This window comes from Toxoplasma gondii, chromosome XII (genome assembly GCF_000006565.2).
Source record: "Toxoplasma gondii ME49 chromosome XII, whole genome shotgun sequence".
Lineage (NCBI taxonomy): Eukaryota > Apicomplexa > Conoidasida > Eucoccidiorida > Sarcocystidae > Toxoplasma > Toxoplasma gondii.
The window spans coordinates 261,505-288,202 of record NC_031480.1 but is presented as its reverse complement, the minus strand read 5'-3'; the positions used below and the strand labels follow the sequence as shown (position 1 = coordinate 288,202).

The following is a 26,698-nucleotide window of genomic DNA, read 5'->3' as shown; positions in this document are numbered from 1 at the left end:
AGTGTCTTGTTTTCGCGCCTCCGACGCTCTGTGTTGCATGCAGTCGCTGTAACGGAGACTGTTCGTGGATATTCTAATAAAAAATCGGGATGAAACAGCGGCGTCGAAAAGTCGAAAAAGGCGAAATGTCTGTGTGTCTTTGTTCTTCTCTCGTGTGACACATAGCCGCGAGTTTTCAGCAAGACAACCCTCATCCAGCCGCGGCGACAAGCCCCGCCAGACATTGCCCGACATTGCACGGGTGTTTTCCTGCTGCTTCTTCCGTTTTCTCCGTTTCGGCTCGCGCCCTTTTCTGCGCAGATGCGTGCTTTCCTTTGTTTTCGTTGCCATGACACACACGAAGGAACTTTCTGCATGCCGAACTCGCCGACAGATTTGTGTCGTGCAGCTCGTCACGTGTTGAGGCAAGCAAGTCCAGTTGAAAGTGGCAAATTCGCGGAAGGGAAACGCAGGAACGACGGAAAACGGATCGGGCGGTTGGCAAGGCGTTTCTTCTCGTTTTCCTTGAGCGTTTTACGGTGAAACCCTGTCGCCGTCGTGCGGTTTCTGTCGCAAGCGCGTCGCCGCAGAAGCGCCGGGAAAAGCTGTGAGCCTTCAAGTGAAACGCGAGACGTTTCGTGCAAAACTGTCACTCGCCTTTTTCTCCAGCTTACTTTTTTCTTCGAGAGACTTTCGACCGCGAAAAGCACAGAGCTCCGAAAAAAAGGACGGCCTCTGGACGGAGGAGCAACTGTACTGAGAACAAGCTGCCTGTCGGCGTGTCTCTGTTTTTTCCCCATTCCGTTCTCAGACTCGAGCGAAACTCGGTGTTCTCCACTTTTAAATCCAGGTGCCTGCCTTTTCACCGAGGGTGCTTCCTCTTCTCTTTCCGCGTTCGTCTTGACCCCAGCCGTCAAACCGTGCATCTGAAAAAGTTTCTGCATCCATGCACACAAACTTCCACGCCTGGATACCTACACAAGTATATGTGTCTTTGTCTCATACGTATCTACATCTAATACAGGTATAGCGGTAAGTCCGTGGACTTCGATTCTTTGAAACGCTGCGGTGCTCGATGTCGCGTTTCTTGTGTTTGAATGCAGTTCTGTGGGTTTCTTCCTGGATTTCGAATGAAGCAACTGTCCCGGCAACTCTCGGACACTCAGGTAGTCGAGGGGCATGCTTCACTTCTGGAGTTGTAACAGAGGTCTTGCAGCGGACCTGCTGGCTTGCCTTTCCTCGCGATTTCCCTCGGAGCGGTCGCTGGAGGAAGAGAAGAGCGAAAACTCCAGAGACGTCGCCTGCCGATTTTTCGAAAAATGGGTTTTGCACGCACGATGCTCACGGCACTCTTGCTGAGCGTCTGGGTAATGGTCCACGCGGTCTACGTCGCAAATGTCGACAGAGGAGCAGAGGATCAACTGCTGCCTCTTCGTGTTCGTAAGTCGAAAAAGAAATCAGAACAGAGAAAGGACTTCTCCAGATAGAACGGCGCGCGCCATGTTCGTTGTCCAGCTGAGACCGCAACAGTTTCCTTTGTGGCAGTCTGTCGATTCACATGTCTTTCTACATCTCTCGAAGAGGTACATATCCACCTGCGTATCTAGATATGTCTCTCAACCTCTATGAATATGTATATTTATCCATGTCTATCGCTCCCTCTCTCTCTGTATATACATATATATATATATACATATATATATATATATATGCATGTGTCTGTGTATCTGTCTACCAAACCATAGATCTGCTGATCTATCTCTCTATATCTCTCTCTAGCTCTCTCTATATCCGTCTATCTGTCTGTCTCTGTATATCTCTCTGCGTACCTCCCATCAAAATCTCTCGCTCCACGTGTAAATCTACATTTTTTCGCTCTGCCTCTGCGTCTCAACTGGAGCTGTTCAGTCCCCGAATGCAGTTCTGTCGCTGTTTGCGTGAGCTGCACCCGTGAGTCTACCTCGCTCGAAACGCCGCTGTTTTCTTCTGTTTCTAGCTTCGGTGTTTCGCATGCGCTGGTTTCGGACCTTCGTGGAGACTCACATGGACGTCGAGAGACTCAGAGTCGAGGCGCCTCCGACTTCGTCTTTCTGGACTTCTTTCGCGAAGAAGGGATCTCTCAGTTCTCCCCGCAGTTTCTATGACGCAGGCAACAACCACGCAGAAGGAAAGCCATGGCAACGTCCTCTCTCGTGGATAGTTTCTGCGATGACCATGGCGGAGTTCGTCTCTTTCATGTAAGCCACTGAAAAAGGAAATGTCTCAGAAGAAGAACGTGAAACTCTCCGAAGAGTCAAATGCAACACAAGAGTCTGAAAAAAAGAAAAACTCCCACTCTATACGCAATATGCATTTATATAAATAAATAAATATATATATATATATACATTTACATATATACATTTATATATGTGTATCTATACATAAATAGACAGATAGACATTTATGTCTTTGTGTATATTTCGATGTTTTTTTCTATTTATCTGTGAGTAACATTGGTTCCCTTTTAGGTTTAATGCTTCGTTCCACATAGGGAGAGGCACTTTCTGTGCTTTGTTTTTTATCGATGTTGCCGTACCCTTCACTTCTCGGCTTCCTGTCCTTTACGACCCAGAACTAGCGGTCGCATGCAACTGGGAGCTTTTTTCAACTCCTGTGTAGGCTTGCCAGGCTAAACGTTCCTCAAGATTTACTGCGTGGCATCTTCGTCTGGTCGTCTGTTTTTCTTAGCACCACCCTTTCCACCGTCGTTTTTGCCATTCTTTTTCTTTCTTTTTCTTCGTTTCGTCGTTTGCCTTTTATTCCGTTGGTTTTACTCCCTTCTTGACTTCTTTTCAGTGATTTCTTTCCGTAAGGAATGCGTTGCCTGCAGGTACTTCGTCTGGGCGATCATATGGCGAACGGTTCTCCGACCTGTAACTTTTGTTCTCTTTTTTCTCGCTCTTCTAGTCCTCGTTTTCTACTGCGTAAAGGGCTACTACTTTGTCATCGGGTACGTCTCGTTCTCTGAACGCGCGGAAGTACAGATCCTTGACTGACGACGAATGCGTCACAATCAACAGCGCCGTCGTATGCTTTTTTGCCGGAAGTAAAAATGCCAGGCACTGCTTTCCACAAGTTTGTCTGTATACGCCCACATGTGCATGTCCGTCCGTGTCTCCATCTCTGCTCTGTCGATCTACCGACGTTTATCTCTCTCTCTGACTCTATCTTCTTCTTTCTATCGCTCACTCTGTCTCTCTATCTCTCTCGATCTCTCTCTATCTCTCTATCGCTGTCTGTCTCAATCTCTTTGTTTGTCTTTGTCTCTCCATCTGCCTCTCTGTCGACCTGTCTGTCTCTGCGTCTTTGTGTATAGGTCTACGAACGCTGCAGTGCAGGTGCTTGCATTTTGTGTTGTTTGGATTTCTGTGCATTTTCGGCGAGTTTCTTTTCGACACTGCACATTGCTCGCCCGGTGGCGATCCAGTCTCCTCCCGGGTCTTGTTTTCGTTTGCATGCAGACCTGCGCTGTTCCAGCAGCGAGATCCAGCGGTGTTGCCTTACCTCAACGCAGTGGACGACTTTCTGCAAGACGCATTGTCTTCTCTCTGGGGATGGAGCGACAGCTTCTTGAGTTGGATTGATCGTCTGTTCGCAGTGCTGGTCACGCCCGCCTCCGTGCTCGAAAAGGAACAGAGCTTGCATGCAAAGGGTGAAGGCATCGAGGCAGAGATTTTCAGTTTCCTGCAAGCCGCGAAGCAAAGTCTGTATGCAGTATTCACAGGCGGCCACAACCTCTCACAAGGACAACAGAGAAGTTCGTCTGACCTGTAAGGGAAGTTAACCACGAGAGAGGATGCGCGTCAAACACCTTGCGCGCCGTCTTCTTTCCTCTCCTTCGTTTTCATCGTTGCTCACAGGTTTCTTCCGGCTTCGTCTCGTCTCCTCATTCGTTATCTCTTCGTCTCTGCTCTCTCGGTTTCTCTCTCCTCTTTCGTTCGTTTCCTCTGTGTCGTGCGTCCCCCTCGGGGAGTACGAAGGTGAAAAATCTGTGGGTCTCTCCGTCGGCAAAGACCTTTTTGCTGTACAGACAGCTCGGAAGGGAGGCGACCATCTGTAGCTGTGAGGACAAAAAAGCCGAAAATGTTCACGGCGGTCGTCCGCCTTTTCCACCTACGACACACGTAGCTTCCTCCAGCTGTAGTTCGACCGCGGATTCGTGAAAACCATGTCCATTTAGAGAGCGAAGGAGAACAAGCAAAAGTTCCGAAGTCACCCAGTGCATGCAGTGTACTCTGCGGGGGTCTCTCTGTCGAGCCGTGTCGAAGAATCCAGAGAGAGGAAGCGGAAAATGTGAAGAGTTCTCACGTCGTTACTTTTGCCATTGAGTTCTGTCGAGCAATCTGCCATGCGTTGCGCGCAGTTGCCGTACCTGCATGGTGGCTCGAAGCAATCACTTGTGAGAAGGAGGTCTCTGGCACTCGTGTAACAGTACATCGTGTTCTCCATGGTGCCTGTCAATGCGTTCAAGAGTTGATGCGTTCCGTGACTTTCCGAAGAAGTGAAAAACGCTGAAAGTCGCCGACTTTCCTTCGCGTTTCGTCCGTTGCCGAGGCGGGAGAGACGCAGAGAGAAGCGACGTTGCAAAGAAGGCCAAGGGACAGCTGCCGTGGTTTTTTCGCTCGCTGCCGACACAGGGCGGCCCGGCGCCGAGACGCGCCCACGAGAAAACCGCATTTTTCTGAAGAGTTTCCCCGCAGCTGTAGATGCGTGCGAATTCGCGCGTTCACGAGCGAAATCCGGAAATCAGATCTCACGCGTAGAACAGAGAACTCGCGACTCGAGTTGTCTTCGTAGGGTGTGGAAATTCACCGTGCAGTCAACCTGCTGGTCGTGGAAAGCACAAAAGAATATGGATCTGGAAAACGAAGGCCTGAAGCCTTCCAGGGGGAACGGTGAGCGTCTGGCTCTGCGTACGTCCTAGAACGCACGGGAAAGGCATTTCCTTTCAGAGAGCTGTTCCGATTGAACATGCAGATACTTTTGTTTTGTCACAAATTGCTCAGAAGTCTACGCAGAGTTAGTCAGATTCACTTGGCCTTGGAGAGATGACAAAGAGTAACAGAGGCTTCTGTCCCCGATGCGGAGTGAACTTCGTTCACCCCACCGCGTTGTTCACGGGACGCTGCCGCGTGGTTTCTCTGCCACCTCAAAAATGGACCAACGCTTGTATAAAAATGCATAAATATATACATATGTGCATGTATACATATATATATATATATAAATAGGAGTATGTATGCGCATATGTCCATGCAAATACGTGTATACGTGAAGAGAGAAGCGGAGTCACGTGGTAAACAGATAAATGGAGTCCTCTCCACAGAAGCTGTCAGGATGTTTATGTCCGTGAAAACCTGTCTCATTCCTCAGCAGGCGATATTCCCTACGTTCAGACATGGAAGCGATCTGAATTTAAGTGCTTTTCTGTATCTGCGAATTGATGTAGTTGATATAACGAGATACGGCTATAAGTCTTTTTACCTATTTCTTCACCTACATTTTGTGTATGCATACGAGAATATATGCATCTATTTCTGCAAATTTGTATCGAGTTATGCGACGTGATTCGCCCTCCTCAGGTGGACGAAGCGACGGGAAAGCTGTGGTGCTGGCATGGACGTTTGTGCATGCACATGGTTGGAATGCTGTGCATCAGAGTCGCAATTTAAAGCCGAGGAAGTCTCAAAGTTTTCTTGCGCGTTTTCTCGTTCAATTCTTCCCCAAAGTCGAGAATTTCCGACACCCGTCTGCGCTTTCTCCGGCCGTGTCTGGCGTCCATACACTCGACGCTCCAAAGGAAAACGCACTTGGTTCCTCTTCGCGGTCTGTCAGTCTCGTTGTCTCTTTCACAAAAAGTTTTCCCCACGTTTCACAGAGCCGCTTCCGTTCTCTCCACAAGAAAGAGAAGACCCTTCTCCGAGAGAGCACAAACTGAGAAAAAGAAGACAACAAAGAGTCTTAAAAAAAACGGTTGCATGCGTAGCAGCCCAGAATGCTCGAGCCGAACCTGCCTGGCATTCCGAGAGGGCGCAGCACCTGCACTCTCACGCTCTTTGCTTTCGACGAAGTCGCAGAGCCATCAGAAGACGCTGAAAACATGAGTGTAACGACATGAATTACATAAGCATGTGCATTTAGAAACACACATATCTGTAAATGCAAATATGTATCTCTGCAGTGAACGAAGACAAAAGGTAGCGTTGCGCTTTTCTGATGTTCATTTTTAGTAGGCTTGAAGAGCGAGATTGAAGGTTGTGGTGGGATCGAAAGGGGAAGTTGTGTCTCCTTGTTTACATGTCAATCTGAGAATCTGCGCGCTTCTTCCTTCTTCATCTTTTCCCTCTCGATCTCGATACACCCAGAGCTCAGTGCTTCTTCGCTTCGCCCCCTTAGGTTCCGAGGCGACTATAGTTCAGCGGTGCATGCATGTGTTTGAAAGAAGTGCAATTCAGACTTCGAATCTTTCTGTACACAAGCCGGAGTAGCGCAGTCAGCGTGAAATGACCGACGCCTCTGTGCAAGTTCCGAGCTTTCGCTTTAGGAAGACCAAGGGAGAGTTACGGGGGGCAACATAGGCGTCTGCTCTGAATGAGAAAAGAGAAAAGGCTCGAGTTATGTCCCTCTCGACGAACGCTCACTTTCTTAGAACAACGCGCTCTTTCCCTACACACGTCTCCGAAATGGACAAACTTGGAATCCCTTCTGTGGCAAGAATCGAAGACAATAACCAAATACATGCACATATATATATATATATATATGCACATATATGCATATACATATATATATATATATATATGCATGCATACTTGAGATATACACATCTATGTATCCGTGTCTACAAGTCCTCAACGAACATGGACTGACGTGGGGAGTGTCGAATGCACGGACATGCGTTCCTCCACTGAAAAACTTGAACGTGGCACCCATTGATACACACATATCCATCTAGGTAAACATCAATAGACATCACATGAGTTTACATGTGCATCAACAGTATATATATATGTATATATGTATATGTATACATATGTATACGGAATTACCAGTTGTCATGCCTCTCTCAGCGTTTTTGGGGAATGGAAGACGAGACGTTTTCTCGAGGTGTCTGTGTGGATTTGTGTTCTGTGCAGGAAATCGAATTGGTTTCTCGTCAGTTTTCTGTTCTCGGCGACAGAATCTGAAAGAACGAGTCTCGCGACCGCATCGCCTCCCTTCTCGTTTCCCCCTCGAGTCGAAGCCGTTCTCTCCACGGAGCAGACAACGCTTCCACCTGCCCTCACTCACACTTGTGTTCCAGCGTTGATATCTGCGGTGTTTCCGAGTTTCTTTTCTCTTTATTCAGACAGCAGACGAGTGACGGAACCGAGCACGCGTCGCTGCTTTCTCGCGAATCTCCTCAGTCTCTTCTCCGGTTTCCACCTCCGCGCCTGGAGCTCCCTGATTTTCAAAAACCGACGCCACGACCAATGCGTCAAAGCAGTCAGAGCGCGAGTGGCGACGCATGCAAGGAAGCGCGCGCAGACGATTCCGGAGGTGTGTTGACAGGCGGCGACTTTCTCTCCTTGAAGAGGGTCGTTGTTAACCGGGCGCAAGTTCAAGTGTGCTTTGCTTCGTTGCTTTTCTTCTCGAGACCGTCTGAGAGCGAATTGCACGGTGCATGGAGGTGCATCCTTGAAGGCGATGGTCTTTGTGCCTAAAGTTACCTCTTACACTCTTTCTTTAATGACGCATGCTAAATGCCTTTCTCGCCTCTCCTGGTATTTCTTTCCCAAACGACTCTTCTTTCGACCTGCCATGCCCAGAAAGAACTCAGTGCTCCAAGTAGTCGGTTCGAAAAAAACCGCTTCATATTCTTGATCTGAATGGGAGTGTCCAGCAGAAGCACTGCTGCTCAAAAACAGTGTGCAACAGAGAAAAAGGGTCGCTGGAGATTTTCTCACGTTTCGTTCACTTTTGGCAGCGTTTGCGCAACCGCCGCTCTGCGAAAGGCGACCGACTGCGACGAACGTCGGCAGAAGACAGGACAGAAAACAGGAAAGAAAACCGTGGAGAGTGAGGCGCCAGTCCACACAAGCTGCTATCGGCCTTTCTCTCCTCAGTTCAGTCTTCTGCTCGAAACGAACGCGAACATCTGAAGCAGGGAACTCGGACACCCACAAGAGAAAACCGTCTCTTCTCGAAGCCTAAAAGTCGTGGAACACCGAGTCTAGCGTCAGCCATCGGATACGAATTGCTCGCTGACGCGCACAATTCAGCTCTAAAAAACTCAACTACTCACTCTTAAACACCCTTCCTACACACCAGCTTCAATAATCTCAGCGTGTACCCATATACCTCAGTATATATATATATATATATATACATATATATACGCAGAGAGTAGCTACATATATACATATATACATTTGTTCGTACGCCAAGCACAGCTGTAGATATACACATATGCATATATATATATATATATATATATATATACATATGCATGTATATATATACAGAAAATATATGCACAGCCCAGGCTGTTCCGTTTAGCATCTTTGTCCATCTGTCTCTTGCTTAGCAAGTTTCTGTGTCGAACTGTTGCTCCGTCTGGTTCCCCGAAGAATTGGACATGAGGAGACTGAAGCTGCGAAGCGGACGCCTCCGCAAACTGCATCACACTGATTTGCATCGGAGTTTCTGTGTAGAAATCCACGGATGAAGGCACAGAAAAAGGAACTGTTTTTGATATTGCGTTCACGAGCGAGACGAACTGCGTTGTGCCGAAATCGGCTTTGCCTCCCTTCAAAGCGGCTTTCCTCCCGACAGAAGAGCGAGAAAAGCGGATGAGAAAAGACGAGAAGAAAAGGTGAACGGCGGGAACTCGCGAAAGCGCGTGAACGGCCACAAAAATTCAAAAGAAAAGAAAAAAATTGGGGAAAAAAGAGTAAAGACGCTGAACGTTGGCATAAAAGCGCCTCTATCCTCCAGAGTCTGTCAGCGCCCTTTCGCGTTCGCTATTACGAAAATCAAAATAATTCCACCTTTCCATACAAGGCAAAGATGCTACATCAATGTACTGAGAGACAACAGAAGTACACGGAAAAAGCAAATTACCCCTCGATTTCTATCTCTCTGTGTTCACGCATGCATCGAGATACTCAAAAGCAATGCATCTTACTATCAAGTATGCACCGGAATATCCACGGATACGCATGCATCTGAGTAGTTGCCGAAACGCATGCACGCAAGAAACCTGGGTGTCAAATCGTCTTTTCTCTCCATAAATCGAAGTGATGGAAGAATTAAACGCCTTCTAGATTTTCAATGAAATTAAGTGCATACTGGAAGCTATAGCTCGAGAGACAGAAAGAGTGAAAACGTTCCCTCTGTCGCTGCACAGTTCGACGCCTTTCCTATCTGCCGTTGGCCGCTGTTCCTTCTCCAGCGCCCGGCTCGGATTTCTTTTTCTCTCTTTCTTTTCCTTCTTTCTCCGGACCCCCCCCGCCTTGCTCTCGCCTTCGTTGGCGCTCGGCAAGCAGCTCGGAGACTTCAACTGCCGCCGCGACCGCGTAGGGCGACGGCGCGAGCGCGGCCGATGGCCCTGTCGTCGGAGACACCTGGCCTCGTGTCTCCTTGTGAGTCTCCTTTCGAGTGTGTGCACTTCTGTCCGTTGCATTTTCTCTCTCCTCTGCAGTGGGGGCCGACCCTGGAGCAGATCTTTTCTCTAGCTTCCGGTCTTCATTGTTCGACAAAGAAGAAGAAACGTGAAGCTCCTCTCCCGCCTCCTCAGCAGTTTGCTGAGCCTCTGCGCGAGGCTTTGCTCGCAGTTTCCCAGCAACCGCCAGGCGAACTTCCTCCGCTGACAAAGTCTCATGCTCCAACAGTGCCTAGGGAAAGACAAAGGTGGAAAAAATCAAAAAAACAGTGTAACAAAGCTTACCAAGAAAAGCTTCTTTTACACCTTTACACACACACACACATATATATATATATATATATATATATGTCTCGGAAGCGAGAGAGAAATGAAGGAAGGAAAGCCTTTGTTTGGTTTTTTGTCTGTATTACACGATCTTGAAGTGTTTCTGGGCTTCCCCGAATGGCTTTTCTCTCAGTTGCTCTCTCTTTCCGGTGACCTTCTTTCCCCACACCCTGTTTCGAAGTGCAGGACCTGGAAGGAAACCTCCTCGTCTCTCCCCCGTTGGACTCCTGCGTGTGTGTGTGTGTGTGTGCCTCGTTTATTGATCCATCTGTCTCTCTCCCTTCCTTCTTCTGTCGGCACCAGCTTCCCCTCCCCTTTCACGTACTCCCTCCCTTTCCCCGCTTTCCTTCTTTGTCACTCCTCTATCTCCCGGATTTGTCTCGCCTTCCTTTTCTGCCGTGGCTCTACAGCCTCCTTTCTCTCTTCTTCGTCGCTGTCGCGTACCTCGGCCAGCCGCGTGAGTTCGTCTCGTTTCTCCTCGAGCAGGCGCCTGGCGCGCGCGTAGCTTTCGTCGAGGAGTTTCTGGACGGCCTCGTCGACGCGGCTTTTCTTCTCGTCGCTCACGAGCAGGTAGTCTTGTCTGCCGATGACCATCGGCGCCTTCGAGTCGGTGAATCCCATGCCGTAGTTCGTGACCATCGCTCTCGCGAGCTGGGTGGCGCGGACCAGGTCGCTTCTGCAGCCGCTCGTGACTTTCCCTGCGCCGAAGGCGAGCTCCTCCGCAGCTTTGCCTCCCATCGCGACGTCCAGAGACGCGAGGCACTGCTGCTCCGACTGGGAGAAAGTATCTTCCTTCTCCACCGACCAGGTCACACCCAGCGACGAGCCGCGAAACAAGATCGTCGCCTTGTGCAGCGGCGCACTCGCCGGCGTGTACAGCGCCACCAGTGCATGCCCGGACTGCAGACAAGAAGGCCGTTTCGCGGCGAGACAGCGAGGCACCGAGCGACCGTGGGCGCGAAGAAACAACGCGCAAAGAACAACCACAAAAAGAGAACACGAAGAACAACCGCAGAAGGAAACGAGAAGAAGAGAAAGAGAAAGAGAAGAAAAGAGAGAAGAAGAGAAAGAGAAGATGAGAAAGAGAAGAAGCAAGGGGGGGGGAAGAGCAGAAGCAGAAGCGAGGCGACAGACATGAAGAAAGAAAAGACGAGAAGAAACGCAAGAGAACGCGTAGGGAAGGAGCCGAGGCACACCACAAGGTATAAAGAAGTAAGGAGAGAACTACGAAGAAAAGGAAAAAAGGAGACCGAAGAGAGAGAAAAAAACGAGGATGGCGAGCAGAAAAGAAGGAACGGAAGAGAGGAAAACGAAGTATATCGCCGAAGGCATCTGCTTCACAAAATATTTCTTTTCATAAAAGAACACAGGACGGCAACAAGAGTCAAAAGTCCGACTGTTTCCCGTCGTAAAAAACACAAACCACAGCGATACGTACGATTGCATGCAAACAACGTGTATCCTCAAGTACACTACCACACCGACATATCTACAAATATACATGTCCACATATCCACATGCATATATACATATATATATATATATCTCTGCATATCTACATAAATATATATATATATACATATGCACATATATCTATGTGTATGTAGGCATGGATATCGCACGTAAAGATGTGAAGAATCACAGACGAATTCTCTACCTAGAGAAATCAACCAGAGAGTTATCTAAATGTGCAACGAATATCCGTAGGTGCGCATATACATATATACATATATATATATATATAGATATAGATATATAGATGGATAGATAGATATGTAGTTATACATCTTGGAATGAATATACATCGGCATGGGGATGAACAATTACTTCTTTATTTATGTGAATTTGATCAATTTCTACACATGCAACTGGGACCCTACAGACAGGTAAGTCGCTTAGCCTCGACAAGCTGTAAAAAGGCGCTTTTGAAGCCGTTTGGATCTCGTGTTTTTCAGAAGCGTTCCTAGGATGTGAGAGAAGAGAGCAGAGAAAAACGTCTCGTTTTTTTAAAAAAATCTCACCTCGTGGTAGGCGGTGAGGCGACGCTCCTCCTCCTTCATCACCACACCTGTCCGGCGACTGCCGACCATCAAACGATCGAAACTTTCGTCTACTTCCGCGCGCGTCACCTGGACAGGACAAAAATGTCCAGGGAATAAAGGAGAACGCCATGCTCCGGAACGAGGATGAAAAACGCGGACATGAAAAGGTGGAACAGAAACAACAGTGGAAACGGAGAGAAGAAAGCGAAGAAGACGAGCTTTGCTCTGTGTCAACATACGAGACGAGGACAGCAGCACCACACACAGGCCTGTCTCCTGTACACGGTTTCGCGCCTCCTTCTCACAAAGTCTTCATGGCGCTCGACGTAAACTTCGTTTACCGACTGTCCTTACTTGTTCTTTGCCTTCAGTCGCTGCCCGGATCGCAGCAAAGTTCAGAAGATTCGACAAATCTGCTCCTGTCATCCCAGACGTCAGACCCGCAAGAGCCTCCAAGTCCACGTCTGCCGCGAGTGGCATCTCCTTCGCATAATGTTTCAAAATCTAAAAAAAATTGAAAGAAATGGATCAATTCTCGATGATTTAAACCTCAAGCATGCACACGTTTCGATACAATGCAGGCCAACATTTCAAAGTTTAACACAAGCAATGATTTTAAAGACCAGTACATGCAACAAATTTGAGGGACAAGCATGCAAAGATTTCAAAACGGAACACATGTACGAATTTTGAATATTGTTGCATGCAATAAAATTTGCAACATATGCATGTAAGGGTTTCGAAATTAGCGCATGGAAGAAGCTTGAAACTGAGTGCATGCAGTGAATTTGGACATTTACCTCGATGCGTTCTTTTTTGGAGGGGAAGGGGACATGAATAATTCGGTCGATTCGGCCCGGTCGCGTCAACGCAGGGTCGAGAGCCTCCAGAAGATTTGTGGCGCAAACGAGAGTCACTCCGTCGGACTATAAAAAAAAAGAGCTTTCAGACAGATAGGGATCTCTGTGTGCACACATACTAGTCGGAACTCAAAGAGGAAATGCGACCGAAAGCAACGATTTTGGCTAGAAAGCTATATCTTTGCACACCACAAAGACAATTCAACGAAAAACACCCGACACAAAAAGGCTTCTTTGTGAAGACCTACGCACGACTGTGCTTGTAACCGTCGGTAAAAAAGCCTGCGATGCTGGTGCATGCTTTTATATGCATAGTCATACGCATGCAGAGAGATAGAGACATATATATATATATATATATATATATATAGTCGTGTGTATGTATGTATGTATGTATGCGTTTTACTACAGACACATAAATAAATATATCGAGTGACATATGTGTATGTGAAGCGAAGTGAATATAGACAACAGATGTATGCACAATATACTGGGTGGCCCATGTGGAGAGAAGTACGTACAGGATTGAATCCGTCGAGTTCGGTCAGGAGTTGATTCAGCGTTTGCCGATGATGCTTGTTTTCTGTCAAAGTTCGTTTTCCCCCCAAGGCGTCGATTTCGTCGATGAACAAAATGCAGGGACTCAGACGCCGAGCCTCCGCAAAGAGCTGTCGCAGCCGACTCGCTCCTAAAAAACAAGAAAGAGAAATGCTCATACGACCGAGATGGAAACGGAATACCTACCCAGCTCCATCGAAGTACAGCAACCCATACAGACTCACAAATATATATACATATACATATATACATATATATATATATATACATACATATATGGGTGTATATAGGTGGACGTGTGCAAGGATCTTCAAACGTATAGTGTACATTTCCATGGGCGTATACATATATATATATATATATATACATATATATATATATATAGTTTTATGTACGTGTGTGTGTATGTGCAGAGGAGATGAAGGGTTTGCTTGATGGTATCTATCAAAGGCGCGGTGAGTGTAGACACAAAGTCCAGGCGCGCAAGAATGGATCTAAGCAAGTTTGTATTTTCAGCGCGGCATGTGAAAGAAGAAAACGTTGGGCGGAACCCCCCGGCAGTCACACCTACACATCCGAGAAACTCAGCTTCAGCGGAGAAGACGACTCACCGACGCCGACGAACATCTCCTCGAATTCCGAGCCTGAGGCGTGGAGGAAGGGAACGCCTGCCTCTCCAGCGATCGCCCTGGCCAGCAGTGTTTTGCCAGTCCCTAAGAAAGTCGAAAGAGGATGACAGCCGAGAAAGGAGACCAAGCATTTCGGGAACGGAAGTTGAATCCGTAGTTGTGTTTGCATCTCGGTCTGAAATACCGTCCGAACTCGAAAGCGCGGTCTTGGCAGCTCTGCAGCAGCAATCGCTTCGCTGTGAGAGAGACCCTTCCATCTGACATGGTCGCTCCTACATGGCCGCATGCGAATACACGGCCTCTGGAAACCGAGGAGGCAAGCCGACAACGATGTACGCTTCAGCCGCAAAAGAAAAGTGAAAAGACACACACACACAGCAGAGGAGCGCCAGAGAGAGGAGACCTACGAGAGAGAACAAAGAAGATCAAAACAAGTTTACACGTTCGAAGAAAACGAACCTGGGGGACCTTGCAGGAGAATGCCCTTCGGCAGGCGCGCTCCCATAGCCGTGAATTTCTCTGGAGATTTGAGATAGGCGACAACCTCTTCGACTTCCTTCTTGACCTCTTCGCACCCCTGTAGAAAGATGCAAGAGAGAAACAGTTTTCCTGTCCTCGACTCGCCACAGAAGCGCCTGCAGGTCTCTCTCTCTGACGTCGCACACATATTTCTCTCTCTTCAAAACGACTGCGCATACACCTCCACATTTACTTCACAGAAAAAGGATCACCCCAGACATCGAGCAATGTCCACAGACTCTTTCATCCGCCGAGAAAGGCCGAGAGATACAGAGAGACAAACATGAATAAATACCGATAGAGAGCACTGAATATGCAGGGGTACGCATCCGCAGACATAAACGGTGATATATATATATATATATAAACAGCTAGACAGCTACACCCAGAAACCCACTGCGTATACAATACATCGATATATGTATACAAGCATATATATATATATATATATATATATATATATATGAGAAATACATCCGTTTGCACAGATACACACGTACATATATATATATATATATATGCATATGTTTGTGTGTTGCATGCAAGCACTGCGTGGTTTACCTTGACATCATTGAAAGTGGTTTTCACTTGGTCAGGCTGCACGATTTTTCCTTGTACCCATTCCTTGGATTTTCCTTCTGGGAGTCCCTCGGCCTTCTTCGCTGCCTGTTGCAAGTCCGGCAGCGCCTCCGTCGCGAAGCTCCAAATCAGCAGAACCGCCGCGATTGGAGAGAGCAGGAGACTCCATAGACCCGCGCTAAAAGGAGGAAGTGGGCAGAAACCGGAAGAGAGTCAAAGCAGACCCGCCGAGCTCGAACCGAAGACGCGAAACGATCAGGAAAACCGAACGCGAGGCGATACCACCCCCTCCAGAAGACAGGGGAAGCAGGAAACGCACTCTCGCAGGATGAAAAGACACGCAAAAAAAGCGGACGGCCCGCTTCACAGCCGCAGAGAGAGGAAGGAAACCGGAAATACCCTAAGGGGAGGGGAAAAGCATTCTGGAAACCGCAGGCTTTTCTCTAAAAAAGGAAGAGCAGACAAGCCACTCAGATCAAAGCAGCAGCGAGAGGACTTCCCAAGCTGAGAAGAGACTCGAATGCAGAGGAGGCAAACGGAAAAGAATGAGAGAACGGAGAAAGTTCGAGGACGCGTCAACGTGGATAGGATACTTTTCCTTTCTAACGAAGGCTGCCGGCACTGTCTGTCTGCTTCGTTTCTCTCGAATTCTCATCTTCTTCCCCCTCTTCGCTCTTTCGCTTCCTGCCTCTTCCTCGCCCTGCTCTGTTTCCTCGCTCTTTTCTCGTCTGCGTCCACCGCTCACCTGCCGACTTTGAAGGTTCTCCAGACGCCGCTAAGTACGCCGTGGACAGCGAAGAGAGTCCAGCCTAGGACGCCTCTCGCGCGCGACTTCGCTTCTTGTTCTCTTTCGACCGCCGCGCTCGTGCCGTAGCGGCCAAGGGCGCCCGCGTTGCCCGTGGTTCGCTCTTGCGCGAGCTGCGAGGACAGATGTTGCAGCTGCTGCAGGAGCAGCTGCAGCTGATTTAGTTGGAGGAGGCGCATTTCGCTCTCGACATCTCTGGAGGCGGAAGGCGCAGTCGTTGTCTCCGCGCGCTTCGCTGGCGAGGTGGAGGTCCCCGCGGACAGAAGGGGGAAGAGGTCTCTGGCGAGCGCAGAGAGAGCTTGCGAGTGAATTCCGTCGCAGGCGCAGAGGGCCTTCAGATACTCCGCCACGACACCGTGGAGAGCAGAAGCCGTCGCCGCGTCGCCGCGCAGGTGCTCCGGAGACAACTGCTTCACAAGCAGGTTCTCTTCGAACTGTCTCACGACTTCGCGCGAGTCTCCCCGAGCGTTCAGCGCTTGGAAGTAGCGCATCCAACATGCAGGATCCGAGGGATGCCGCAGCGCCTGCTCCTGCAAATGCTTCAGAGTCGAAGCGGTCGCGGACGAGGCAGGCGAGACAGACGCAGAGGGGGAGAAGAAGGAGGCGGCGAAGCGCGGCGGAGGGAGAGTCGCGAACGGACGCCGAAGGAGTGCAGCGGGCGTCTGAGGAGGACGGGAGAAGGAGAGAGACGAAACGAAAAAGGAGGAGCGAGGAGGACGTTTCAGAGTCGTGAAAGGAGACGAAGAGCAGCGCGATTGAAGAAGAGAGCCGGATCCAGAAGAAGTCGAGGGGGAGCAGACAGAAGCAGGAGAGAGAGAGCAGACAGAAGCAGGAGAGAGAGAGCAGACAGAAGCAGGAGAGAGAGAGCAGACAGAAGCAGGAGAGAGAGAAGAAAAGGAGCGAGAAGAGAAAGAGAGGCGGCGATGCAGGTGGCGCGCGGATGCGCACGAGGACGCAAGTGAAAGAGAGCTCGAGAGAAAAGTTGGCAACCTTCTGTCCCCGATTTGGATCCTTCTCACAGCCACAGTCGACAATGTCCCCTGCAACGCCGCAGCCTGCGCGGGAGTCCCGCGCGGCCCGAGGGGCGCCTGAGCCAGCAGAGACCGCATGCTCTTGAAAAAAAGAAAAAACAGACAGCTTGAAAACGCGGAGCGAACCGACGAGAGTCGGAGACCCAACGTTCTCTCTCTGTCTTGCAGCAAAAATGGGAGGAAAAAGCAGGGGAGAAAGCCTTCCCCAGATCCAGAAGTCCACCTCTCCGTAGATAGCGAGGCGTGACGTCGCAAGCCGCAGAAGAGATCACAGCACGTTCAGAAACAGAGGGCTCTCTCTACATTTGTCGGCTTTCGAAGACGAAGAAGAGGAGGAAATTCAGACGTTCTTCCTTTCTGCAGGAGGCGGAGTCTGGAAAGTCGAGTGGAGACGCGAGAGACGAGACGCCATGAAGACACTGCTTCGTCGCAATCTCCTTCGTCTCCGTCTTCTTCCACGCGACGCGACGCGTAAAACGAGGGAGAGACTGTCTGTGAATTCCGAGAAAGAAAGGGGTAAACATGCGCGAGAACCCCAGAGATACGCGAAAGGAGGAAAGGGGGAGGAGACGCTGCAGAGAGGCGCGGCGTCTCGAAACGCATTCCCCAAAGCAGGGCAGAAGGTACACAGGCGGCACGATGCACCGGGCGAAGAGGAGAAGAAGAAACAAAGAAATGCAGGGGAGAGAACTGGGGGCTTCGGAGTTACTTTTCTCTTTTCAAAGGAAACAAAGAGACACCGGAGAAACGCGGCGTTTCCGGCGTAAGGAGGGGCAGGAGAACATTGGGAGTATTTGCGAGAACAAACGCCAGCGAAGGAGAAGAAACGTTGGTGTTGACGCCGGTTGTCGCGTGGAAAGACAAGACGAGAAAAAAAAACGGAATTTTCTGGAAAGGAAAACGCAAATGCTCCGGGTGAAAAGCGTACCGCGAATGCTGCAGAGACACCGCGGCGCGGCAGATGCGGCGCGGCAGTTGTGCAGATTCCTTGCGAATGGACCAGTTTTCTCGGCATGAAAGAAGCGAAGACAATCATAAAAGAGACCAGAAGGAAAGACTGTCGCGAGTTTCTCGCGAGAACGAGAGCGGTGTTGTGTCCAGAAAAAAAAAACTTCTCGACCTGGAAACTCCGCTACTGCCGCGCACGAGAAAGCCGCCTCTCCCGCGACTGCTGCGAACCTGCGCGGGGGTTGGAGGCGCTTTTCGGTGAGAAGAAGAGCCGCAGAAGGCTCTCTAAAAAGAGGATATTGCGTTCTCGAGAAAAAAGGGGGACTCTGCTTCTGATGGGTACGAAAGAATCTTTAAAAACGCCCAGAATCGACGCACAAACGAGGTCCCTGCACCTGGAACGCGCGAGGCCTCGCGACTTTGCCCCCCTGTCTGGCGCAGCCGCTTTTCGCTGAAACGGCAGCGGCTGAGAAAAGCAGATTTCTACAGATGTTCCCTCCCAGTCTCGTCGAGAGAAGGCAGCAGGGAGAGGGAACGGACGCAACAGAAAGCACGCAAGGGCAGCAGAGAGGGGAGAGAAAACCGGAAGAAAGCGAGGAAAAAGAAGAGAAGACCGAGAGAAGAACGAGCGAAGAAAGAGCGAAGAACGAGAGAAGAAAGAGCGAAGAAAGAGCGTGTGCAGAGACGCGGAGACAGTCGATCCGCAGACATGCGAAACTTTGCATGCAGCGCGAGAACGAAACTTGGCCAGAAAACAGAAAATGCCGCGTTTCCCGATGCTTCTCGTCTCTCGATACTCTCCGCAAATCTCGCTTTTCAAGAAACTCGTGCGTCTTCTGCCGGCTTTCACTATTCAGAGGACGCGACTTGCAACAAGACGAGAGAGAACATGAGAGGGAGAAGCCGACAGAGGTTACGTTCATGGAGTCCAGAGGGAGCAGGAAAGCGCGGAGTCGATGGAAGAAAAATGGAGAAAGTCGCTTGTTGACTCGGAACTAAAAGGGTGAGGGGGATATGCCGTCTAGCAGAGTTTTGTCTGCGTGCTCTCTGAAAGGAACGAAGGGAGGTATCAACTAACCTTCTTCCTCTTCTTCCTCTTCGTCCTCTTCTTCCTTGCTTCTCCCTCGCAAAATGAAAGTCTTTTGGTGCCGTTTCCGCTGTCATCTTTCTTCTCCTTCCGCTTCTCTCTCTTCTTCTTCTCCTTCCGCTTCTCTTTCTTCTTCTCCTTCCTCTTCTCTTAATTCTCCTTCCTCTTCTCTTTCTTCTTCCTCTTCTTCTTCTGCTTCTCTTTCTTCTTCCCCATGCGCGACGGCTTCTCCTGCCCTTCCACGTGCATGCAGCGCCCTCGAGAGGTCCTTCCCCGCAGCCTCGAAAGCCTCAAATCCGGAGCATAGACTCCTCTCTTCTCTTTCCTCTCTGTCTTCTCTTTCCGCTCTCGCGTCTCCTGGTCCTTCGCTCTGTTTTGCCTCGCTTTCGTCTGCGCGTCGGTGCTTCGCTTCTTTGCGTTTTTCTGAACTTCCGACGCCTCGCTTTCCGTCGGTTTCTTCGCTGCATGTCGCTCTGCCTCCGCAGTACGCGTTCTCCCTGCGGTGGTATACGCCGCCGTCGAAGCGGACTTGGTCGAAGCAGCACAACAAGATCTTCACTCCGCGTCCTCTCTCCGAACGCTTCTCGCCGCATAAACTTCATCCTGAGTTCGAATGGTGGCGCGAGCGCACCGTGCAGCCGTCTGCTCTCTTCATGGGATTTCCGGACCTCCTCGCTCTCCCTCTCCGCGGCGGCTCGGCGTACATCCACGAGATGGATGCCGCGACTCTCGCAGTTGTCCTTGCGAGTCTCGCTCACTCGCCCTCAGCGTACAGCGTCTCTGAGAGACGGCCGCCTCCCTCTCCCTCTCCCGCCGTTTCTCTCTCTTCTTCGTCCTTCTCGCCGACGCATCTCCCTCAACACCTCGACAGTCTCCTCGCGCTCTTGGGGAGGCAAGCCGCAGCGACGGCCGCGCATGCGCCGGACTCCACCCTTGCCTTCCTCTTTCGCGGCTGCGCCGAGGCCGGCGTCGTGGAGAAAAATGTCGTCTGCACCTTGCTCGGACGCGTCGAGCAGCGCCTCCCTTGCATGCAACTCCCCGAGTGCCTCGTCCTCTTGGACGCGCTCCGGCCGGGCCTCCCTGAGGTGTACAGACACCCGCGGTTCGTGGCGCGGTTAGTCGCGCATGCAGGACTGCTGCTGCAGTTTCGCGGCGCGGAGAGCGAGGCAGAGGATCTCTGCGACCTCGCCTTTTCTCTCGTTTTCGCGGCCAACTGCCGAGACGCTGCTCTCCTTCAGACGACCGCTCTTCTCCTCGTCCACGGAAAACGCATGCAGTCTCTGAACGAGACGGCGCCTCTCGCTCTTGCGCGCGCCATGGAGGCGTTCGCAGCTTGTCGGGATGCGGTCAACGCGCCTCTGCTCGCGGAGACAGCTGCAGCAGCAGAGAACGGGGACGCAGAAGGCAGCAGAAACACAAAGGCGGCAGAGCTCTTTTGCGCCTCGCCGCTGCTGCGCGCGCGAGAGCCATCTGTACACTTGTCTCCATCGGGGTGGCTGCTGCTCTCCCTCCTCTCGCCGGTTGTGCAGGCACTGCACCGAGCTGAGAAAGGCAGGAGGAAACGGAGAGGTTTCCACCAAGACGGGGAAGCTGCGGGACTCACCGCGGAACGCGAAGTGCAGAACAGAGGAGCCAGTCGAGAGAGTCACGCCCTCACAGAAGCCGCCGCTCGAGCTGCAGCAGCCGTCGCAGAGGAAACACAAACGCTGAAAAACAGAGAAAGCAGTCTTTTCAGGGGGCTCCTCAGGTGCCTCGAGAGGTGAGAACCAACGATCCAATCCCTCTGGCGTATCAGCGGACAAACGACGAAATACAGCACCATGTCTATATATATATATATATGTATATTCAACTATACAGATGCAGCTGTACAAATACACAAGCATGAATCTCTCAAAGCATATATATATATATATATATATATATATATATGTACATATGTGTAGTTGTAGCCAGACACAAGTGGGAATCTTAATGTATTTATTTGCATTTATTTACACATAGAAATATATATATATATATATGTATATGTACATTAGTGGGTTTCTGTGGAGATGCAAACGCTCTTGTGTCTCGCTTGATCCTCTTCTATGTTGCAGCTGTGCGGTAACCTGTCCACTTATCTGCACCTATCTGCAGAGACAGCAGGGCGCGAAGAAAAGAAGGAGACGAAGAAGAAAGGAATTGGCTTGCGTTGTTCAACTTGTTCATGTGTGTGTTTCTGCTTTGTTAGAGTGGATGACCATCGAGAGAGCTTGAGTCCTGGAAGCATGTGCAAAGTTCTCTTCGCTGCCACTGTCGCTCGCGCTGCTCCGAGTCGCGACTTCTTTCCCGACGTTCTCAAACGTGAGAAGTCTTCTTTTCTCCCTGTTTTTTCAGATTTTTTTAGGCATTCAGAAATGAGCCATCCTTTGTGTCCTTCGGTAGCGTTACTCTCGTGATCGTTTTCCACTTGAAAGAAATAGGTCAAGTCCAGCACTCCCTTTAACGTCTTTTTGTGACGCTGGTCCTTTCCGTTGTCAAATTTCGAAACTCGTCTGGCTCACGAACTTTTGCTTTCGTTGACTGGAGTGTCCTCGTTTCTTGGATACGCCTGGAGACTTGCAAGTCCGATTCTTCGGTGGAGCTAGAAGGTATCAATCGGCCGTACTTCTTCCTCGTTTGTCCCCGCATTTTTTCAAGTTTTTTCTCTCTGTGATTTTTCCGACGTATTGCCCACGCCTGTGCTACTTCTCCTGTCCGGATTCTTGCCAGGTCTAGGGGACCAGCTGGGTGCCTGTACACCCGAGGATTTGTCGCGCGCGCTTTTTGCTCTCGTGAAACTTTCTTCTGTCTCTGGACTTGATCCGCGATGTCAAGATCTCCTGCCTCCTCTCCTGGTGAGTTCGTATGTTTGGGTCTGTCTCACGTCTGTCTCTCCTCCGATGTTTCATGTTTCAGTCGACTCCCTCTTTCTCAAATCTCATTTCTCGTTCAGTTCCATTCTTCTTTGTTCCTCTCCTCGCTTTCGCGCGTTGCTCTCTCTCTCTCTGTCGTCTCCGCCGGTCTCCTTTCGCGTCTGACGTTCTGCATCGGCTTCCCTCGAAGAGTCTTCCATCTTGTTCACTCCTCCTCTTTTCCTTGTTCTTCTTCGCTCCCGTGACACTTTCCTTGCTTCTGTCTCTCTCTCACGCCGCATGCATCAGATCGCTTTCTCAACTTCCTTGCCTCCGTTTCTCTCGTTCAACTTACTCTCTTCGTTGCCTTTCTGTTTTTCCTCACTCCCTTCTCCACATTCTTTGGTTCGTCGACCTCTTCCCCGCCTTACTTTTCTTTGATCATTCGTTTCTCTCAGGGAACAGTGCTGCAGGCTGTCGAGTCTTCTCTCCCCGTCGCTGACGTCGCTTCCCTCGCGCGTCTCCACAGCGCAGCCGTCTCGGCTCTCATCTCTTCTTCGGTAATTGCACAATCGAAAAAAAAGAGGAAGAACCTGATTTCCGCACATATTTGTGTCAAATCTATGCAATCCTATTTTCATACACCTACACAGATATTTATACATGCAGAGATATACACGAATAAGCATACGAAACTGCAAATTTTAGCATATGTACATAATATACATATATACATATATATATATATATATATATGTATGTATACGCATACACACATTTATATGCATATTGACATACATGCATGTATGCGCTTATACGCATGCATGAATATAGGTTTCTCTATGGTGGGAAGGAGAATCGTGGGGAACGAAAATTTTGAGTGCAGCTTTGTGTTGAGTGTCGCTGTGGAGACCCGAGCGCCTTTGCAGAATCTGTCTCGAGGGGATTTCCGGCTTTTGTCTCAGGAGACGAAGAAGGAAGAAATGAAGCAACTTGCGGAGGAGACAAGTCGTTTGATGCATGCGCGCTTGGAGGAGGCCTCACCGGCACATCTGACGGCGTTCGTGGTAAGTGGATCCTGAGACGCGCCTGCCCGAGAAGGATCGGAGGTTTGCATGCAGGAGGCAGAAAGTCGTTTTTCGAAAGACTAGATGTTTTCAAGAGAGAGACAGCGTGCATGCTCCGAGCTCCGCAGGCTGGATTCGACAAGAAAGATGGACAGTTGCAGAGGCCGACGCGACGCAGAAGCGTTGTCGTTTTCTATCTCCTCGTTCGCTTCCATCTGTTGACTTTTTGAAGCGGCTCAGAAGCTGTGGAGACTGCGGTCTCTGCAAGCTCTGAAGTCGTTTTTTGATGGAGCATTTGAAACTCCTGCGCGTCGAGCTCTGAAGACGCGACTGGGATTCATGAGGCACCCGTGAATAACTTCAGGTGGTGCTCTGCCCGCAGGATGCCGTAAATGCACAACAGTTTCAAGAAACGCTGTCCCCCCAGGTCTAGTTGCCGCACTGGTGAAGTCCGTTCTACCACCCGGCTCACTCAGGACGTTTTTGGCCGAGTCGCGCGTTCGTCAAAAAACAGGAGCACGGAAAGAGTCCCCTTTGTTCAAGAAAGTGCAGTCTCCACATCTGTCTGCACCGCCGTAAAAACTGTGGTGCTCCTCCCAAAAAGCATGTGGAAGGACGACTAGTCCTGGGCGAAAAAGCAGACACACACTGTCTCTGCTCTCTGCATCTTCTCTGTGTTCTTCAGCGACACTGGGACCTCGTTCCTGCGCCGTCCGGAGCCTTTCGAGAGGCGCTGGTTGCGCAAGCGATTCGGCAGTTGTACTTCTTCGATGAAGACCATCTCTCTCGTCTTCTCGAAGGCGTTACACGCCTTGCGGCCTCTTCCAAGTACGCAGACGCTTCCGCGCTGACATGATGTCCCCGGTTCTTGAAAGAAAATGAAGTGAACGAGGTCTCCCCATGTGTGCTGACGCTTGTCGCCGTACCTCTCTTTCAGTGGAATTCGTCCTGACTCGCGAGCAATTCTGTTTGGCGAGGCGTCACAAGCAGGTGCATGCGTAACTGGAGAAGGCGTTCGTATCTGTGTGCTTGCGTTGCCTCCCAGGCGAATTTCACACCTGTATGCTCCGGCGTGAACATGATTTGTCTGTCAAAAGGTCCGGGTGTGTCTATATATAAATATATATATACATATATAGTATACATATGCATATATATATATATATATATGCATATACGCATAAATAAACATATGCGTTTACACACATACAGATGTGTGTGCATCCGCAAACAACTGTCTCTTTCTCAGTACGTATATACTTGTGTATCAGCATGTACGTACACCCATGTATATCCATGCGTATAAGTATATATATATATATATATGTATACATATATATGTTGCTGTATGGGGTTCTTTGGTGTGATTCTCAGTATACAGAAAGAATGAATAGTGCATTGACTTTCGCTTTTTCAGAGATGAGACGCTGCTTGCGAGTGTGGATGAACTTTTTCGACGCGCGGAAGAAGAGGCGACAACTGAACAGGCGTTCTTCTCCCCAGAGAGCTGTTTGCGGATTTTTGTCTCTCTGGTTAGGTACGAAGGGTCAAGTTCGAGAGGAAGTTATGCGCTTTCTTGTTACCACTCTGATTTTGTGGAGTGATTTTCTCGTTTAAACGTTGGGAAGAAAAGAGACACGTCACTTCTCTTCCGCGTCTTCCTCATGGCCTATCCTTTTGTGCAGATGGCATTTGCTCTCGCCGATTTCCATTTCGATGGTGTGCGTGTCGACGTTTTCGTCCTTTCTCCTGTTCTCGTCCCTCGTTCGGATGCACTGTTCTCTCGCTTGTTCTTATCTTTTGTACCATCTTCTCTTTAGCTCAATTCACTCGCTCCCCTTGTTCTTTCTCTCTTGCCTTCCGTGCATATCTTTACTTCTGTCTCTCGTTCTCATTCTGTTTCTCCTCTCATCTGTGTCTCGGTTACTCTATCTTTCCTTGTTTGTTTCACTGATCCGTGTCTCTTCTCTCATCCCCTTCTCCTCCTGTTTCCTTTCATCCCTTGGTACCGCGTTTTCATCTTCGTCCCTCAGGTACGGGGAGGTGCGTCCGGAGGCGCCCCGAAACCGCGAGCGTCTCGTTGTCGCTTTGTGCAACTACCTGACCGGCGTCGATTCAGTCGCCGCTGTGTCTTCGGATGGGGCTTCAGATCCTGAAGAACTCTGGGTCAAGGAAGACGAAGATCTCCCCCTTCTTTTTTTTGCGGAAGACGCAAAGGGATTTTCTCTCCGAGAAGACTCCGCTTTGGACCGAGACTCAGCAAACGAGTCTCGCCTTCAAGCTCTCTCGGCGGCTTCCTACATTCGCCTGCTCGGCGCGCTACGGGAACTGGGAGTGAGAGGCGGCGTCCTTCTCTCGAGAGTCGCTCAGCTTCTCCACATGAAGCGGTGAGGAAAATTTACGAAATACACATCGATCGAGAGACCTCCTGCTTCGTGAAACTCTGGACGCCCAACACACTTGCGAAGGAACACGACCGGGGACACCGTCGGGACCCCGCCGGGCGGGCACGGGTGCCTTTGTGAAGCTTTCTTTGAAGTGAAAGAAGGGAGCAACTGACACTCACGGATAGTCACTTCTGTATGTGCGACTGCATGAGCACAGACCGGTAGCATCCAGTTTGGAGGGGCGCGAGGGCGGTAGGAGTTAAAAAGATCTGGATCGTGCATCTCTTAATCAAGAGATCCCTGCTTTCCTCTGTCGGTTTCTTTTAACAGAAATACAAATGGATTTGCGTATGACTTGTTGGAAATGCAAATAGAATACACATGGGCAAATGTGGACATGCTCAACGGGCCAGATTTCACACAGTGGCACAAAACCCCTCCAGCGGGTGGAGTGTATGTACAGGTGGCGGTTGCATGGGCAGTCACACTTTGGTTCAGGCAGAGGTCTGCAGAGTGTCGCTTTCGGGTGGTTTTCGTTTTTGACATTTTGCATCCTCGGATGCATTTCTCCCCGCTTTTTTCAGATACGATTTGACGGACGCCCAACAAGAAGCCGCCGCCGAGATTTGCGCTTCTCTCGGCCTCGAATTCCAGCTGGAAAAGCCAAGTGGATCCAGTGCCTAAGCTCTTTTGTTGTCCCGTCTCTCTCGAAGACGTGCCGTCTCGGTTTCTGTTTTTTTCAGCTCAGTTCCCACTTGCCGCGTTTCTCGTGACAGCGAGAATTTCCCCGCTTGTCGGAAAAACCCGGGTGGTTTTATCACGAAAGCGGTGTGGCGTTGCAGTGTAACGCGGCTTTTCGGGTCTCTAGTACAAGCTATTTCTCCAGTGAAAACCTCACGCTGAAGTAACTATGTAGGAACAGCATACTCTTACACAGATAACAGTCAGCGTTCTCAATATTTGCTTGTGTGTATCCAGGGTGTTCGACGTTAGCTGTCGGGTTTGTCTCCGAGATGTGGGCCTTCTCGTCGAGAGGCAAAAGCAGTCGCTACCGAATTCCCAGTTGGGTCTGTCCGGTGACAACGCCACGAAATTCCGGCGAAATTTCAACGTTTGGTGGACCTTCTACGTTTACATGAAAACAAGCGTGAAACACGTGTAAAGAATTCGAATTGACTGACGCGTTTCAAAAACACACCTGCCCAGTATCGAAAGAGGCTTTCATCAATTCACTACCAAACCATAATCTGCTGTTCCAGATTTAAAGGACTCTACGCAGTAATGGTGCTCGGCGCACTTAGCGCTTTAGCGACACTTGG

The 26,698-nt window shown here is 49.8% G+C and overlaps 3 protein-coding genes across 3 annotated transcripts; 2 read left to right on the top strand and 1 right to left on the bottom strand.

The window, feature by feature from the left end:
- Positions 1-1,298: 1,298 nt before the first annotated feature.
- On the top strand, positions 1,299-7,569 carry TGME49_300010 (hypothetical protein; the record flags this gene model as incomplete). Its single annotated transcript, XM_018782376.1, has 5 exons — positions 1,299-1,419; positions 1,976-2,216; positions 2,852-2,971; positions 3,483-3,791; positions 7,158-7,569. 5 exons carry the CDS (start codon positions 1,299-1,301, stop codon positions 7,567-7,569), a joined length of 1,203 nt encoding a protein of 400 aa, XP_018635204.1.
- Positions 7,570-8,679: 1,110 nt separating this feature from the next.
- Positions 8,680-18,105, bottom strand: TGME49_300020 (ATP-dependent metallopeptidase HflB subfamily protein). Its single transcript, XM_018782377.1, has 10 exons — positions 15,924-18,105; positions 15,161-15,356; positions 14,540-14,657; positions 14,063-14,164; positions 13,415-13,581; positions 12,834-12,959; positions 12,388-12,537; positions 12,013-12,120; positions 10,436-10,891; positions 8,680-9,896 (listed from the first exon to the last, which is right to left on the bottom strand). Exons 1-10 carry the CDS (start codon positions 17,090-17,092, stop codon positions 9,423-9,425), a joined length of 3,066 nt encoding a protein of 1,021 aa, XP_018635203.1. The 5' UTR covers positions 17,093-18,105; the 3' UTR covers positions 8,680-9,422.
- A 624-nt stretch (positions 18,106-18,729) lies between these two features.
- Positions 18,730-26,538, top strand: TGME49_300030 (hypothetical protein). Its single transcript, XM_018782378.1, has 10 exons — positions 18,730-18,965; positions 19,303-20,808; positions 21,283-21,395; positions 21,804-21,928; positions 22,384-22,485; positions 22,891-22,992; positions 23,678-23,820; positions 24,410-24,529; positions 25,026-25,379; positions 25,964-26,538. Exons 1-10 carry the CDS (start codon positions 18,919-18,921, stop codon positions 26,061-26,063), a joined length of 2,712 nt encoding a protein of 903 aa, XP_018635202.1. The 5' UTR covers positions 18,730-18,918; the 3' UTR covers positions 26,064-26,538.
- The last annotated feature ends 160 nt before the right edge of the window (positions 26,539-26,698 follow it).

Coding starts and splice junctions, on each gene's coding strand:
- TGME49_300020 (XM_018782377.1), bottom strand. CDS start 17,092: ATGCGGTCTCTGCTGGCTCAGGCGCCCCTCGGGCCGCGCGGGACTCCC. Junction 14,658..15,160: donor CCACTTTCAATGATGTCAAG/GTAAACCACGCA, acceptor ATCTTTCTACAG/GGGTGCGAAGAGGTCAAGAA. Junction 12,960..13,414: donor AACTCGACGGATTCAATCCT/GTACGTACTTCT, acceptor TTTTTTTTATAG/TCCGACGGAGTGACTCTCGT.
- TGME49_300030 (XM_018782378.1), top strand. CDS start 18,919: ATGGAAGAAAAATGGAGAAAGTCGCTTGTTGACTCGGAACTAAAAGG. Junction 18,966..19,302: donor GTTGACTCGGAACTAAAAGG/GTGAGGGGGATA, acceptor ACGTGCATGCAG/CGCCCTCGAGAGGTCCTTCC. Junction 21,396..21,803: donor CTTTCCCGACGTTCTCAAAC/GTGAGAAGTCTT, acceptor GATTCTTGCCAG/GTCTAGGGGACCAGCTGGGT.